General features: G+C 49.5%; 1 protein-coding gene across 1 annotated transcript in view; it reads left to right on the top strand.

Moving 5' to 3' along the window:
- The window catches only part of LOC119953533 (ankyrin repeat and fibronectin type-III domain-containing protein 1-like), a 219,701-nt gene that overhangs the window by 27,660 nt on the left and 173,532 nt on the right, over positions 1-18,509 (top strand). The window contains exon 3 of the mRNA XM_038777905.1: positions 8,882-9,036. Within this exon, the coding sequence (XP_038633833.1) occupies positions 8,882-9,036 (155 nt within the window). The remainder of the gene's footprint in view (positions 1-8,881; positions 9,037-18,509) is intronic.

Below are 18,509 nucleotides of genomic sequence, written 5' to 3'. Positions count from 1 at the left end.
TAATGCCACCACCAAACACATCTCTGCACCCCTCCCTCCCCCACTAACGGTCATCATTCCGCAAGGGCCGCTCCCTCTGGGATACCCTCATCTGTTCCTCATTCGCCCAAACTCCTCACCCCCTTCTCCCAGCACCTTGCTCTGGAATCAAAGGAGGTGTAACACCTGCCCCTCTACCTCCTCCCTCCTCACTGTCCAAAACCTCAAACACTCCTTTCAGGCAACATAGCCAGAACCTCCTCCAGTTTGGTCGGCTGTATTCGCTGCTTCCAGTGCGTCTCCTCGACATTGGAGACACTACACTCAGACTGAGAGACCGCTTTGCAGAACACCTCGGCTCAGACCACAAGCACGAGCCGACCTTCCTGTCGCTCCCACTCCCCGTCCTGCTCCCACGTCCACATGTCTGTCCTTGGCCGGCTGCAATGTCCCAGTGAAGCCCAGCACAAACTGGAGGAACAACATCATATCTTCCGATTGGGCACGTTACAGCCTCCCGGACTTAACATTGAGTCCAACAACTTCAGGCATAACATCTGTGGCACAGTGGCTAGCACTGTTGCCTCACAGCTCCAGGGACCCAGGTTCAATTCCGGCCTTGGGTGATTGTGTGGAGTTTGCACTATCTCCCCATGTCTCCGTGGGTTTCCTCCGGGTGCTCCGGTTTCCTCCCACAGCCCAAAGATGTGCGGGTTAGGTGGGCTGGCCAGGCTGAATTACGCCTTAGTGTCCAAAGGTTGGGTGGGGTAATTGAATAACAGGGATAGGGCGGGGAAGTGAGCCTAGGTAGGGCGCACTCGATGGGCTGAAGGGTCTCCTTCGCACTGCAGGGATCCTATGATTCTATGGCATCTGTTTTCCTGCTGGTCTGAATCTCTCAAGTTATTTTCTGGACACAGCTGTACATTATTTTTCATTTATACTAACTCTGGACCAATGCTCTGTCTCTATCATTCCCTTTCCCTCTTGCTCCACAACATCTTTGCCGTTTAATTTCTCCCTCTGACCTATTCCAGGACACACCCTTTCCATTCACTTTCCTTCAACAGAAACCCAGTCACATTGTGAGGCACTGAACAAGAGGGGCTGGTTTAGCACACTGGGCTAAATTGCTGGCTTTGAAAGCAGACCAAGGCAGGCCAACAGCACGGTTCAATTCCCGTACCAGCCTCCCCGAACAGGTGCCGGAATGTGGCGACTAGGGGCTTTTCACAGTAACTTCATTGAAGCCTACTTGTGACAATAAACGATTTTCATTTCATTTCATTTTCAAGAGTGAAATGAGACTGGGAACGCTAACTCTCTTCCCCTCACTCAACAGAAGCTGTCAGACTCGCTGGGCGGTTCCAGCAGTTACTAATTCCATTTAAGAATTTTGAAAGCAATTTTATTCGCAGTCACTGAGAGACAGTCAGTTACTGAAGGCGAGTCGGGGAGAACAAATTGGTATCCAGGGGTCAGCTTGAGGAGGAGGGTCAATGTTAGAGAACAGAGTGAGGGTGGGGGTGTCAGTGTGAGGGTCAGTGTGACAGTGAGTGAGAGAGACAGAGTGAGGCAGAGTCAGTGCCCGTGTCTGTCTGTGTCTCGGTGGCTGTCTCTGTGTCTGTGTGTTTGACGGTATCTGTTCCTGTGCAGTGTTTGTCATTGTTGCTTTGAGCAGTCAAAGGCACCGATGGATCTGATAAGAGGTCTGCTTGAGGATATGTTTCAAACATTGTTCTAAAGCAGCTCGTTTTGTCTGCAGCACTGGGGGAATATGCACATTTCACAAGCTGATCTCAGGAAGAAAAAGACCAGAAGCCTTTTGAAAAATGTAGCCACCATCTCTCCCTCCCTGTCCCACCATCTGTCTTTCCCTCTCTCTCTTTCCCCTGCTACATATCCCAATCTATCTCTGAGCTTGTATCGCTCCCACTGTCTATCTATCCCACCTCTGTTCACCTCTTCCTCTCGTTACCCTGTGTCTGTTTCACCCCCTCTCCTCACCCCTGTCTGTTTCACCCCGCTCTCTCCTTCACCCTGTCTTTCCCGCTCTCTCTCCTTCACCCTGTCTTCCCCTCTCTCTCTCCTCCAATCTGCCTTCCCCACTCTCTCTGCTCCACGCTGCCTTCCCCGCTCTCTCTCTTCCACGCTGCCTTCCCCACTCTCTCTCCTCCACGCTGCCTTCCCCGCTCTCTCCTCCACTGTGTCTTCTCCGCTCTCTCTCCTCCACTGTGTCTTCCCCTCTCTCTCTCCTCCAATCTGCCTTCCCCACTCTCTCTCCTCCAATCTGCCTTCCCCGCTCTCTCTGCTCCACGCTGCCTTCCCCGCTCTCTCTCCTCCACGCTGCCTTCCCCGCTCTCTCTCCTCCAATCTGCCTTCCCCGCTCTCTCTGCTCCACGCTGCCTTCCCCGCTCTCTCTCCTCCACGCTGCCTTCCCCGCTCTCTCTCTTCCACGCTGCCTTCCCCGCTCTCTCTCTTCCACGCTGCCTTCCCCGCTCTCTCTCTTCCACACTGCCTTCCCCGCTCTCTCTCCTCCACGCTGTCTTCCTTTGCCTCTCTTGCATCATCTCTAACTTCCCTTCTCTTGTGCTCCTTCTTCTTTTCATTCTTTGAATGCTCTCTCTCTCTCTCCATCCATCTGTCTCTCATTATCTGGCACAATCTGCATCTTTCAGTTTCTACCTCTCCCTCTCTGTGTGTGAAAGAAATGCTAATGTTAGAGGAAGTTGTGACTTTTTTTCGATGGTGTTTGAAGAGACAACGTGGCTCGTACAGGAAGGGCTCGTGGCGGAGTCGGAGTTACCGAGTGACTGAGACCAGGTACTGGCACCCTCAGCTTGTACAGTATTGCTGGTGCACAATCTGGTTGAGACATCAAACCTTCACTTTTGAAGAATACTGTGTTCATTTATTGTTGCCACAGGGGAAATCATTACAAATGAGTTTAATTGTTAGGGGCCCCGTGTTCAGTGTGTTTGATGCTGCATAGTTTAATGTCTTTATGTCTGCTGGACAAATAAAAACACTAATATTTTTAAAATACTACAGTGCATCTGATAATTCTGATATCGTTGAATAAATGTTGAGTATTGGGAGAGGAGGAGAGGGAGGGGGAACTGTACCCCAGTGAGTGTCGGTTCCGTCAGGAATGCATGAAATGGGACAGATATAATTGAGGACCATGCCAATCTTGGTGGATGGGAAACCTTTGTTGATGAAAAGGAAGGAGTCGTATGAAGATTTAATTGTTGGAACAGATGTGACAGAGATGGAAAACTGCAGAACCCCAGAAGCACGAAGGAGACTGTGTAGTCAGGGTAACTGCGATTTAGTGGGTTTATTGGGCACATTGATCGATGGCAGAATTTGATGAAGAGAAAGGAAGAATCAGGTGCAGGCAGGAAGGGTGGGAACTGGAAGTCACGTTCATGCAATTTTCCAATTCCTGTCGAGAGCAGGAATCATTGGAATCAATACAACACTATTGAGACTCTCCTGGCGAGAGGTCAGTTTGCCAGCCATCAGCACCACATTTACCAGCAGCTTTCATGACAATGTTGAAGTTAGACCAGAGAGAAGGGAGTACCACAAACTGAGAGGGAGACAAATTAGAGTGAGTGAGCAGTTTAGAACTTGAGACAGCTGATGTGCCAGTGGTTCCCAGTAAAATAGTCCAGAGAGGGCAAGAATCAAGAAGGAAGGGTCTTTTTTATAATTTAGGTGAATAGGCATTGCTGACAAGGCCAACGTTTATTGTCAATCTCTAATTGCCCCTTGACATGGTGGTGATGAACTGCCTTATTGAACCGCTGCAGTCCAAGTGGTGTAGGTACACCCACAGTGCTGTTAGGGAGGGAGTTCCAGGATTTTGACCCAGTGACATTGAAGAAATTGCTGAAAATTTTCCAATTCAGGACGGTGAGGGGCTTGGAGGGGAACGTCGAGGTGGTGGGGTTCCCAGGTATCTGCTTGTCCTTCTAGATGGTAGTGGCCGTGGATATGAAAGGTGCTGCCTAAGGAACCTTGGTGAGTTACTGCAGGGCATCTTGTAGATGGTACACACGGCTGCCACTGTTCGTCGGTGGTTAAGGGAGTGAATGTTTGTGGAGGGGGGGAGCAATCAAACGGGCTGCTTTATCCTGGATGGTGTTGGGTTTCTTGAGTGTTGTTGGAGCTGCGCTCATCCAGGCAAGTGGAGAGTATTCCCTCACAATCCTGACTTGTGCCTTGTTGATGGTGGACAGGCTTTCGGGAGTCAGGAGGTGAGTTACTCACTGTGGGATTCCCAGCCTCTGACTGGCCTGGTAGCCACAGTATTAATGTGGCTGGGTCCAGTTCAGTTTCTGGTCAATGGAAACCCTGCAGGATGTTGATAGATGGGGGAGAAAACGGGAGACTGGTAAAAGGGTTCGCTGAGCTAGGGAGGACTCCTGGCCAAAGAAATAGGTGGAAGGTGAAGATTTTAATCATAGGATCATAGAATCCTTACAGTACAGAAAGAGGCCATTTCACCCATCGAGTCTGCACCTACCCTATGAAAGACCACCCAACCTACCCGCCCTGTAACCTCACCCTAAGGGGCAATTTATCACAGCCAATCACCTAACCTGCACATCTTTGGACTGTGGGAGGAAACCGGAGCACCCGGAGGAAACCCACGCACACACGGGGAGGACGTGCAGACTCCGTACAGAGTCACCCAGCAGGGAATCGAACCTGGGACCCTGGAACTGTGAGGCAGCAGTGCTAACCACTGTGCTACCGCATTGCCAATCAAACCTTTGCTAAGGCCGCATCATTCAGGATCAGGGAGGAGGTAGTGAAATCAAGGCAAAGGGGGAGATTGAAAAGAGGGGTGGAATTAGGGGGAAATGAAGGGGAAGAAAGATCCGGTGGGGCTTTGGTACCCGAGGGTTGTTGAAGTAGACGGTTTTGCGGCTGATAGAAGTGAAGTATTTTGTGAAAGTGAGATGGTGCGATGCATCTGGAATTCAAGAAGAATGGAGGTTGAGGTTAGCATGGAGGCAATTCAGAGGAATACCCAGACTGAAATATTGATTAAATGGAGAGAAACCAGAAAGGGTAGAGAGTGGGTAGGGCAGTGGGCAGGGCAGTGGGCAGGGCAGTGGGTAGGGCAGTGGGAAGGGCAGTGGGTAGGGCAGAGGGTAGGGCAGAGGGTAGGGCAGAGGGTAGGGCAGTGGGTAGGGCAGTGGGAAGGGCAGTGGGTAGAGAGGGTAGGCAGTGGGTAGGGCAATGGGCAGAACAGTGGGTTGGGCAGTGGGTAGGGCAGTGGGTAGGGCAATGGATAGGGCAGTGGGTAGGGCAGTGGGTAGGGCAGTGGGCAGGGCAGTGGGTAGGGCAGTGGGTAGGGCAGTGGGTAGGGCAGTGGGTAAGGCAGTGGGAAGGGCAGAGGGTAGGGCAGAGGGTAGGGCAGAGGGTAGGGCAGTGGGTAGGGCAGTGGGTAGGGCAGTGGGCAGGGCAGTGGGCAGGGCAGTGGGAAGGGCAGTGGGTAGAGAGGGTAGGCAGTGGGTAGGGCAATGGGCAGAACAGTGGGTTGGGCAGTGGGTAGGGCAGTGGGTAGGGCAATGGATAGGGCAGTGGGTAGGGCAGTGGGTAGGGCAGTGGGTAGGGCTGTGGGTATAAAGAACAAAGAAAATTGCAGCACAGGAACAGGCCCTTCGGCCCTCCCAGCCTGCGCCAATCCAGATCCTTTATCTAAACCTGTCGCCTATTTTCCAAGGTCTACTTCTCTCTGTTCCCCACCCGTTCATATATCTGTCTAGATGAATCTTAAATGATGCTATCGTGCCTGCCTCTACCACCTCTGCTGGCAAAGCGTTCCAGGCACCCACCACCCTCTGCGTAAAAAACTTTCCACGCACATCTCCCTTAAACTTTCCCCCTCTCACCTTGAAATCGTGACCCCTCTCTTCGAAAAAGCTTGTTGCTATCCACCCTGTCCATACCTCTCATAATTTTGTAGACCTCAATCAGGTCCCCCCTCAACCTCCGTCTTTTCAACGAAAACAATCCTAATCTACTCAATCTTTCTTCATAGCTAGCACCCTCCATACCAGGCAACATCCTGGTGAACCTCATCTGCACCCTCTCTAAAGCATCCACATCCTTCTGGTAATGTGGCGACCAGAACTGCACGCAGTATTCCAAATGTGGCCGAACCAAAGTCTGATACAACTGTAACATGACCTGCCGACTCTTGTACTCAATACCCCATCCGATGAAGGCAAGCATGCTGTATGCCTTCTTGACCACTCTATCCACCTGCGGTGCCACCTTCAGGGTACAATGGACCTGAACTCCCAGATCTCTCTGTACATCAATTTTCCCCAGGACTCTTCCATTGACCGGATAGTCCGCTCTTGAATTAGATCTTCCAAAATGCATCACCTCGCATCTGCGTGGATTGAACACCATCTGCCATTTCTCTGCCCAACTCTCCAATCTATCTATATTTTGCTGTATTCTCTGACAGTCCTCCTCGCTATCTGCAACTCCACCAAACTTAGTATCATTTGCAAACTTGCTAATCAGACCACCTGTACCTTCCTCCAGATCATTTATGTATATCACAAACAGCAGTGGTCCGAGCACGGATCCCTGTGGAACACCACTAGTCACCTTTCTCCATTTTGAGACACTCCCTTCCACCACTACTCTCTGTCTCCTGTTGCCCAGCCAGTTCTTTATCCATCTAGCTAGTACACCCTGAACCCCATACGACTTCACTTTTTCCATCAACCTGCCATGGAAAACTTTATCAAATGCCTTACTAAAGTCCATATATACGACATCTACAGCCCTTCCCTCATCAATTAACTGTCACTTCCGCAAAGAATTCTATTAGGTTTGTAAGACATGACCTTCCCTGCGCAAAACCCTGCTGCCTATCACTGATAAGTCTATTTTCTTCCAAATGTGAATAGATCCTATCCCTCAGAATCTTCTCCAACAGTTTGCCTACCACTGACGTCAAGCTCTATAATTCCCTGGATTATCCCTGCTACCCTTCTTAAACAAAGGGACAACATTAGCAATTCTCCAGTCCTCCGGGACCTCACCCGTGCTCAAGGATGCTGCAAAGATATCTGTTAAGGCCCCAGCTATTTCGTCCCTCGCTTCCCTCAGTAACCTGGGATAGATCCCATCCGGTCCTGGGGACTTGTCCACCTTAATACCTTTTAGAATACCCAAAACCTCCCCCTTCCTTATGCCGACATGACCTAGAGTATTTAAACATCCATCCCTAGCCTCAACATCCATCATGTCCCTCTCCTTGGTGAATACCGATGCAAAGTACTCATTAAGAATCTCACCCATTTCCTCTGAGTCCACGCATAAATTCCCTCTTTTGTCTTTGAGTGGGCCAATCCTTTCTCTAGTTACCCTCTTGCTCCTTATATACGAATAAAAGGCTTTGGGATTTTCCTTAACCCTGTCAGCCAAAGATATTTCATGACCCCTTTTAGCCCTCTTTATTGCGCGTTTGAGATTTGTCCTACTTTCCCGATATTCCTCCAAAGCTTCATCAGTTTTGAGTTGCCTCGATCTTATGTATCCTTCCTTTATCATCTTAGCTAGTCTTACAATTCCACCCGTCATCCATGGTTCCCTAATCTTGCCATTTCTATCCCTCATTTTCACAGGGACATGTCTGTCCTGCACTCTACTCAACCTTTCCTTAAAAGACTCCCACATTTCAAATGTGGATTTACCCTTAAACAGCTGCTCCCAATCCACATTCCCTAGCTCCTGCCGAATTTTGTTATACTCGGCCTTTCCCCAATTTAGCACTCTTCCTTTTGGACCGCTCATCTTTGTCCATGAGTATTCTAAAACTTACGGAATTGTGATCGCTATTTCCAAAGTAATCACCGACTGAAACTTCAACCACCGGGCCGGGATCATTCCCCAATGCCAGGTCCAGTATGGCCCCTTCCCGAGTTGGACTATTTACATACTGCTCTGAAAAACTCTCCTGGATGCTCCTTACAAACTCTGCTCCATCTACACCTCCAACACTACATGAGTCCCATTCAATGTTGGGGAAGTTAAAATCTCCCATCATGACCACCCTATTGCTCCTACATTTTTCAATAATCTGTCTACATATTTGTACCTCTACTTCACCTTCGCTTTTGGGAGGCCTGTAGTAAAGTCCCAACAATGTTACTGCACCGTTCCTATTTCTTAGCTCTACCCATATTGCCTCGGTGCTCGAATCCTCCATCGTGCCCTCCTTAATCACAGCTGTGACCAGTAATGCAACTCCTCCACTGCTTTTACCTCCCTCTCTATCCCTCCTGAAGCATCTATACCCTGGGCTTTTTGGTTGCCAGTCTTGCCCTTCCTTCAACCACGTCTCAGTAATACCAATAACATCATATTCCCAGGTACTGATCCAAGCCCTAAGTTCATCTGCCTTACCTGCTACACTTCTCGCATTAAAACAAATGCACCTCAGACCACCTGTCCCTTTGCGATCATCATCTCTTCCCTGTCTACTCTTCCCCTTAGTCACATTGAGTTTATTAACCTCAAACTTCCTAATCTGCTTCCCATCCCCCTGCCACATTAGTTTAAAACCTCCCCAACAGTAGTAGGGCAGTGGGTAGGGCAGTGGGGAAGTGGGTAGAGCAGTGGGTAGGGCAGTGGGCAGGGCAGTGGGTAGAGTAGTGGGTAGAGGGCAGTGGGCAGGGCAGTGGGTAGAATTGTGGGCAGGGCATTGGGTAGGGCAGTGGGGAAGTGGGTAAAGCAGTGGGTAGGGCATTGGGCAGGGCAGTGGGTAGAGTAGTGGGTAGGGCAGTGGGTGGACAGAAGGATGGAGATTAAGGTGAGAAGATTGTCAGATATTTATATTTTGCTGTCTTCAATTCCTCAGGATGTTTGAACGTAAGGCAGCGTTGAGTGGCAATCTGCCTCATCCAGCCTCAGCATCACCAGACCTCCAGCCACACACCTCATTCAGTGGCCAAGTAATCAGGAAGAGAAGACGATTGCCCCGAACACCCGGGGGTCTACATTCAAAAAACCCAGGTACACGTGATTATCAACATTTTCTGTTCCGCCTCACTTTCAACAATAGCAAAAGCTTTCATTTATGTAGCAAAATATTCCAAAGTGCTGAACACCTTCTTGACACTGAGCCATGGGAGATATTGGGTCAGGTGACCAAAAGCTTGGCCAAATGGGGTAAGATCTAAAGAGTGTGTTAAAGGATGAGAGGCTGAGAGAGAAGCAGAGAGGTTTCGGGAAGGAATTCCAGAGGTTGCAGTCTAGTTAGCTGAAGGCACAGTCAGCAACGGCAGAAGAATTAAAATTGATATGCAAGAGTCCAGAATTGGAGCAGTGACTATATCTCAGAGTAAGAAGTCTTACAACACCAGGTTAGAACATAGAACATAGAACGATACAGCGCAGTACAGGCCCTTCGGCCCTCGATGTTGCACCGACATGGAAAAAAAATCTAAAGGCCATCTAACCTACACTATGCCCTTATCATCCATATGCTTATCCAATAAATTTTTAAATGCCCTCAATGTTGGCGAGTTCACTACTGTTGCAGGTAGGGCATTCCACGGCCTCACCACTCTTTGCGTAAAAAACCCACCTCTGACCTCTGTCCTATATCTATTACCCCTCAATTTAAGGCTATGTCCCCTCGTGCTAGCCACCTCCATCCGCGGGAGAAGGCTCTCGCTGTCCACCCTATCTAACCCTCTGATCATTTTGTATGCCTCTATTAAGTCACCTCTTAACCTTCTTCTCTCTAATGAAAACAACCTCAAGTCCATCAGCCTTTCCTCATAAGATTTTCCCTCCATACCAGGCAACATCCTGGTAAATCTCCTCTGCACCCGTTCCAAAGCTTCCACGTCCTTCCTATAATGAGGCGACCAGAACTGTACGCAATACTCCAAATGCGGCCGTACTAGAGTTTTGTACAACTGCAACATGACCTCATGGCTCCGGAACTCAATCCCTCTACCAATAAAAGCCAACACACCATAGGCCTTCTTCACAACCCTATCAACCTGGGTGGCAACTTTCAGGGATCTATGTACATGGACACCGAGATCCCTCTGCTCATCCACACTGCCAAGAATTTTACCATTAGCCAAATATTCCACATTTCTGTTATTCTTTCCAAAGTGAATCACCTCACACTTCTCCACATTAAACTCCATTTGCCACCTCTCAGCCCAGCTCTGCAGCTTATCTATGTCCCTCTGTAACCTGCAACATCCTTCCGCACTGTCTACAACTCCACCGACTTTAGTGTCGTCTGCAAATTTACTCACCCATCCTTCTGCGCCCTCCTCTAGGTCATTTATAAAAATGACAAACAGCAACGGCCCCAGAACAGATCCTTGTGGTACGCCACTCGTAACTGAAGTCCATTCTGAACATTTCCCATCAACTACCACTCTCTGTCTTCTTTCAACTAGCCAATTTCTGATCCACATCTCTAAATCACCCTCAATCCCCAGCCTTCGTATTTTTTGCAATAGCCGACCGTGGGGAACCTTATCAAACGCTTTACTGAAATCCATATACACCACATCAACTGCTCTACCCTCGTCTACCTGTTCAGTCACCTTCTCAAAGAACTCGATAAGGTTTGTGAGGCATGACCTACCCTTCACAAAACCATGCTGACTGTCCCTAATCATATTATTCCTATCTAGATGATTATAAATCGTATCTTTTATAATCCTCTCCAAGACTTTACCCACCACAGACGTTAGGCTCACCGGCCTATAGTTACCGGGGTTATCTCTACTCCCCTTCTTGAACAAAGGGACCACATTTGCTATCCTCCAGTCCTCTGGCACTATTCCTGTAGCCAATGATGACCTAAAAATCAAAGCCAAAGGCTCAGCAATCTCTTCCCTGGCTTCCCAGAGAATCCTAGGATAAATCCCATCCGGCCCCGGGGACTTATCTATTTTCACCTTGTCCAGAATTGCCAACACTTCTTCCCTACGCACCTCAATGCCATCTATTCTAATAGCCTGGGTCTCAGCATTCTCCTCCACAATATTATCTTTTTCTTGAGTGAATACTGACGAAAAGTATTCATTTAGTATCTCGCTTATCTCCTCAGCCTCCACACACAACTTCCCACCACTGTCCTTGACTGGCCCTACTCTTACCCTAGTCATTCTTTTATTCCTGACATACCTATAGAAAGCTTTTGGGTTTTCCTTGATCCTACCTGCCAAAGACTTCTCATGTCCCCTCCTTGCTCGTCTCAGCTCTCTCTTTAGATCCTTCCTCGCTTCCTTGTAACTATCAAGCGCCCCAACTGAAACTTCATGCCTCATCTTCACATAGGCCTCCTTCTTCCTCTTAACAAGAGATTCCACTTCTTTGGTAAACCACGGTTCCCTCGCTCGACCCCTTCCTCCCTGCCTGACTGGTACGTACTTATCAAGAACATGCAATAGCTGTTCCTTGAACAAGCTCCACATATCCAGTGTGCCCAACCCTTGCAGCCTACTTCTCCAACCAACACATCCTAAGTCATGTCTAATGGCATCATAATTGCCCTTCCCCCAGCTATAACTCTTGCCCTGCGGGGTATACTTATCCCTTAAAGTCCAACAGGTTTGTTTCAAACACAAGCTTTCGGAGCACTGCTCCTTCCTCAGGTGAATGGAGAAGTATGTTCCAGAAACATTTATACAGACAAAGTCAGAGATGCCGGACAATGCTTGGAATGCGAGCATTTGCGGGTAATCAAATCATTACAGATCCAGAGATAGGGGGTAATCCCAGGTTAAAGAGGTGTGAATTGTCTCAAGCCAGGACAGTTGGTAGGATTTTGCAAGCCCCGGCCAGATGGTGAGGGGTGGATGTAATGCGACATGAATCCAAGATCCCGGTTGAGGCCGCACTCATGCGTGTGGAACTTAGCTATAAGTTTTTGCTCAGCAATTCTGTGTTGTCACGCGTCCTGAAGACCGCCTTGGAGAACGCTTACCCGGAGATCAGAGGCAGATTGCCCTTGACTGCTGAAGTGTTCCCAGACTGGAAGGGAACATTCCTGCCTGGTGATTGTTGCACGATGCCCGTTCATTGGTCTCGCCAATGTACCACGCCTCGGGACATCCTTTCCTGCAGCGTATAAGGTAGACTACATTGGCCGAGTCGCACGAGTATGTGCCGCGTACCTGGTGGGTGGTGTTACCACGTGTAATGGTGGTATCCATGTTGATGATCTGCCATGTCTTGCAGAGATTGCCCTGGCAGGGTTGTGTGGTGTTGTGGTCGCTGTTCTGAAGGCAGGGTAATTTGCTGCAAACAGTGGTTTGTTTGAGGTTGCGCGGTTGTTTGAAGGCAAGTAGTGGGGGTGTGGGGATGGCCTTGGCAAGATGTTCATCTTCATTGATGATGTGTTGAAGGCTGCGAAGATGATGTCGTAGTTTCTCCGCCCCAGGAAAGTACTGGACGACGAAGGGTACTCTGTCGGTTGTGTCCCGTGTTTGTCTTCTGAGGAGGTCGGTGCGGTTATTTGCTGTGGCGCGTTGGAACTGACGATCGATGAGTCGAGCACCATATCCCGTTCGTACATCTGTAGGTGGCTGTTACGCTCCTCCTTGTCTGAGCAGATCCTGTGTATACGGAGGGCTTGTCCATAGGGGATGGCTTCTTTAATGTGTTTCGGGTGAAAGCTGGAGAAGTGGAGCATCGTGAGGTTGTCTGTGGGCTTGCGGTAAAGCAAAGTGCTGAGGTGACCGTCCTTGATGGAGATGAGTGTGTCCAAGAATGCAACTGAATTTGGAGAGTAGTCCATGGTGAGTCTGATGGTGGGATGGAATTTATTGATCTCACCGTGTAGTCGTTTCAGTGATTCTTCGCTGTGGGTCCAAAGGAAAAAAATGTCATCGATGTATCTGGTGTACAACGTCGGTTGAAGGTCCTGTGCGGTGAGGAAGTCTTGTTCGAACTTGTGCATGAAGATGTTGGCATATTGAGGTGCCAGAGGACTGCAGAGTGGAGGAAATTACAGAGACTGGGGGCGGCCTGGTGGTGCAGTGGGTTAGCCCTGCTGCCTCACGCGCCGAGGTCCCAGGTTCGATCCCGGTTCTGGGTCACTGTCCGTGTGGGGTTTGCACATTCTCCCCGTGTCTGCGTGGGTTTCGCCCCCACAACCCAAAGATGTGCAGGATAGGTGGATTGGCCACGCTAAATTGCCCCTTAATTAGAAAAAAATGAATTGGGTACTCTAAATTTATTTTAAAAAAGAAATTACAGAGACTGAGAGGGGCGAGGCCACGTAGGGATTTGAAAACAAGGATGGGGATTTTGAAATTGTCAGACTGGAATCCAGTGCAGATCAGCAATCACAGGGTGATGGGCAAACAAAACCTCACAAAACCTCGGGCAAGATAAGATTGAGGCAGCAGAGCTTCAGGTTAACTCAAATTTCTGAATTTGAGAAGTTGGAAGGCGAGCCAGGAAAGAATTAGAAATCAAGTCTGGTGATAACTCAGGCATGAGGAGCTGGGGCCTTTACAGTGGGTGAACTGAGCCAGGGTTTGATACAGATTATGTTAAAGAAATGGAAGTAGGTGGTCTTGGGATGTAACGGGTATTTAGTTGAAAGGTTACTCTGGGGTCAACCACAACAACAAAGTTGGGAAGGGTCTGGCTCAGATTCAGTCGATAATAGTGTGAGGCAGGAAAAGACGCAGCCACATCCAAAATGGAGGACAGGCATTGAAGAAGGACGGTGTGGCCAATCAGAGCAGAGAGACGTGAAGAGAGATTGTTTATCATGTCACAGAGAATATCGTTTGTGGCTTTGGTGAAGGCGGTGAGTCAGAGGCTAAAAATCCTGTTTCGAGTGACTCACATGAGACAATTAGGGGTTACGTGGCATCTACGCCCAGAAAGATAGAAAATAACATTTTAGGATCTGAATAATTTGAGACATGATGGGTGCACTGTGCTGAGGAGGAGCAGATTACTTTGAACCATTGCTTCCCAAATCTGCAGCAGTGGGTATTTCCCTTACCTCATGCCTGGATCTGTGACAGGCTCATTAATGGGGATTGATCATTGTGCTTAGTGAGTAACTCCCTTATCATTGGATTGTGTGACGATCAGAATGGTAAAGGTTTACTTGGATGATGCGTGGGGCACCATCTAACCAAATTGGACAGAGTCCTGTGAAGATCACGGTTAGCCAGGTGTTTCCTGACGCTCGGAGCACGGGGAAACCACGTTATCTATCGGGACCCTGTTTCAATTCGGGCCTGAGTGGGGAACATCCTGCTGAGGCTGCACTTTGTCCCGTTTCCTGCACTGTGGAGCTCCACTCGCCGGAATTCCTCACTTCAGGAAGAGATCAGGTCGGCTAACGGACCCCCAAAATCTGAACCACCCCCCAAAGCCCCAACTCACCCATCAGGGAATCCTTGTGCCCCCCCCCCCCCCCCCCCCCCCCACCCCACCTCCCTGTGCCCGACCACGGGAAAAATGCCACCCTGCCACCTTGGCACTGCCAGAGGTGCCACCTGGATAGTGCCAGGCTAGCACCCTGCCTAGAGGGCAGCCGTCTGGGAGCCTCCGATCCCCTGAGGGACCCCCACAAGTGCCGTTCCGCCTGGACTCCGTTTGTGAGGACCAGCACTGAATGGTGCTCGCCTGAGGTCCCCAAGGCCAAGGGGACAAGATCCCAAGGCCTCGGGTAAATCACCAGCGAAAAGGGACGGAAAAATGATTGAACCGAAAGGCTGACAAGCCGGGGACCTGATCACCTGCATCCCAGAGTCTTAAAAGCAGTGGCTGCAGAGATAGTGGATGCACAGGGAGTAATCTTCCCAAATTAATCAGCAACTGAAAGGGTCCCAGTGGATTAAGAACAACAAAGGAAATTACAGCACAGGAACAGGTCCTTCGGCCCTCCCAGCCTGCGCCGATCCAGATCCTTTATCTAAACCTGTCTCCTATTTTCCAAGGATCTACTTCCCTCTGTCCCCGCCCATTCATATATCTGTCTAGATGCTTCTTAAATGATGCTATCGTGCCCGCCTCTACCACCTCCGCTGGCAGAGAATTCCAGGCACCCACCACCCTCTGCGTAAAAAACTTTCCACGCACATCTCCCTTAAACTTTCCCCTTCTCATCTTGAAATCGTGACCCCTTGTAACTGACACCCCCACTCTTGGGAAAAGCTTGTTGCTATCCACCCTGTCCATACCTCTCATAATTCTGTAGACCTCAATCAGGTCCCCCCTCAACCTCCGTCTTTCCAACGAAAACAATCCTAATCTACTCAACCTTTCTTCATAGCTAGCACCCTCCATACCAGGCAACATCCTGGTGAACCTCCTCTGCACCCTCTCCAAAGCATCCACATCCTTCTGGTAATGTGGCGACCAGAACTGCACGTAGTATTCCAAATGTGGCCGAACCAAAGTCCTATACAACTGTAACATGACCTGCCAACTCTTGTACTCAATACCCCGTCCGATGAAGGCAAGCATGCTGTATGCCTTCTTGACCACTCTATTGACCTGCGTTGCCACCTTCAGGTTACAATGGACCTGAACTCCCAGATCTCTCTGTACATCAATTTTCCCCAAGACCCTTCCATTGACCATATAGTCAGCTCTTGTATTAGATCTTCCAAAATGCATCACCTCGTATTTGCCTGGATTGAACTCCATCTGCCATTTCTCTGCCCAACTCTCCAATTTATCTATATTTTGCTGTATTCTCTGACAGTCCTCCTCGCTATCTGCAACTCCACCAATCTTAGTATCATCTGCAAACTTGCTCATCAGACCACTTATACCTTCGTCCAGATCATTTATGTAGATCACAGGTTGGAGAACTATGGGCTGGATTTTCCCCTACCCGGCGGGGCGGGGGGGTCCTGGGGGGGCTGGGCCATCTGGCCTCGGGGAGGGGGGGCCTCCACGAGTGGCCTGGCCCGCGATTGGGGCTCACCGATCGGCGGGCGTGACTGTGCCATGGGGGCGTGATGGAGTGGCGTGAACCACTCCGGCTTCGGGCCGCCCCAACCTCTGCACCTTTAGGGGCCAAGCCCTAACATTGAGGGGCTAGGCCTGCGCTGGAGTGGTTGGCGCTCCGCCAGCTGGCGTGGACAGCCTTCGGCGCCCCGCCAGCCAGGGCCGAATGGACTTCGCTGGCTGGTGGAAGTCCGCGCATGCGCGGAGCATCAGCGGCTGCTGACGTCATCCCCACGCATGCGCAGGCAAGGGCGTCACTTCCGCCTCCGCCATGGTGAAGACTGGCAAAGGCGGAAGGAAAAGAGTGCCCCCACGGCACAGTCCCGCCCGCCGATCGGTGAGCCCCGATAGCGGGCCAGGCCACTCGTGGAGGCCCCCCCCCCCGAGGCCAAATGGCCCAGCGCCCCCCCCCCCCCCCTTCGGGACACGGCGGAGGCGGGATTGACGCCGGCCCCCGGCAATTCTCCGAACCAGCGGGGGGTCGGAGAATCCCGCCCTATAACTGTAACACCTTGATTCAAGAAAGTAGGGAGAGAGTGAGCAGAAAGTTCAGAACTACCGACCAGTTAGCCTAACAACCCTCACAGGGACATTGTTAGAATCCAATGTTAATCAAGTTATAGCAGGATACTTCAATGAGGGGTCCAGGCGAAAATCCAAATGAAATCAGGTAAATTCCACATGCCTTTGTGAAAGGGAAATCATATTTAACTAATTTATGAGAGTTCTTTGAGGAACAAACAAGTATGGTAGACAAAGGAGAACCTGTAGATGTGAAGTACTTGGATTTGTAAAGTGCCACAAGATAAGAGCACATGGTGTAGGGGGTAATATATTAGCATGGTGAGCTAACAGGAAGCAGAGATTAGGGAGAAATAGTTCTTTTTTTGGGTTGGCAAGCTATAACTACTGCCAGGGCCTCAACTTTAAAAAAAATTATTGATGGGATGTGGTTATTGCTGGCTGGGCCAGCATTTATTCCACATCCCTAATTACCCTTGAATTGAGTGGCTTGCTGGCCCATTTTACAGTCATACATGGGAACATACATAGAAAATAGAAGCAGAAGGAGGCCTTTTGACCCTTCAAGTCTGCTCCACCATTCATTATGACCATAGAACAGTACAGCACAGCACAGGCTCTTCAGCCCACGATGTTGTGCCAACCATTTATCCTAATCTAAGATCAACCTAACCTACACCCCTTCAGTTTACTGCTGTCCATGTGCCTGTCCTAGAGTCGCTTAAATGTCCCTAATGACTCTGACACCACCACCTCTGCTGGCAGTGCATTCCCCACACCCACCACTCTCTGTGTAAAGAACCTACCTCTGACATCTCCCCTATACCTTCCTCCAATCACCTTAAAATTCTGTCCCCTCGTGACAGCCATTTCCACCCTGGGGAAGTCTCTGGCTATCCACTCTATCCATGCCTATCATCACTTTGTACACCTCTATCAAGTCACCTCTCTGCCTTCTTCACTCCCTCAACCATTCTTCATAGGACATGCCCTCCAGTCCAGGCAGCATCCTGGTAAATCTCCTCTGCACCCTCTCCAAAGCATCCACATCCTTCCTATAATGAGGCGACTAGACTGGACACAATATTCCAAGTGTGGTCTAACCAGGGTTTTATAAAGCTGCAGCAAAACCTCGCAGCTCTAAAACTCAATCCCCTGTTAATGAAAGCCAACACACCAGCATACTTCTTAACAATCCTATCAACCTGTGTGGCAACTTTGAGGGATCTATGTATGTGGACTCAAGATCCATCTGTTCCTCCACACTTCCAAGAATCCTGCCTTTAACCCTGTATTCAGCATTCAAATTCAACCTTCCAAAATGAATCACTTCACATTTGTCTCGGTTGAACTCCATCTGCCACTTCTCAGCCCAGCTCTGCATCCTGTCAATGTCCTGGTGTAACCTACATCAACCCTCAACACTATCTACAACTCCCCCAACCTTCGTGTCATCGGCAAACTTACTAACCCACCCTTCCACTTCCTCATCCAAGTCATTTATAAAAACCACAAAGAGCAGAGGTCCCAGAACAGATCCCTGCGGGACACCACTGGTCACCGACCTCCAAGCGGAATACTTTCCATCCACTACCACTCGCTGTCTTCTTTCGGCCAGTCAATTCTCTATCCGGACAGCCAAATTTCCCTGTATCCCATGCTCACTGACTTTCTGAATGAGCCTACCATGGGGAACTTTATCAAATGCCTCACTGAAATCCATATACACCACATCCACTGCCCGACCTTCATCAATGTGTCTCGTCACATCCTCAAAGAATTCAATGAGGCTTGTGAGGCATGACCTGCCCCTCACAAAGCCATGCTGACTATCTTTAATCAAACTATGTTTTTCTAAATAATCATAAATCCTATCTCTCAGAATCCTTTCCAGTATTTTGCTCACCACAGACATAAGACTGATGGGTCTGTAATTCCCAGGGATTTCCCTATTCCCTTTCTTGAACAGGGAAACAACATTCGCCTCCCTCCAATCATCC

Source organism: Scyliorhinus canicula, chromosome 18, assembly GCF_902713615.1.
Source record: "Scyliorhinus canicula chromosome 18, sScyCan1.1, whole genome shotgun sequence".
Taxonomy (NCBI): Eukaryota; Metazoa; Chordata; class Chondrichthyes; order Carcharhiniformes; family Scyliorhinidae; genus Scyliorhinus; species Scyliorhinus canicula.
Note: the sequence above shows the minus strand (reverse complement) of the source record. Positions and strands in the feature narration are given on the sequence as shown.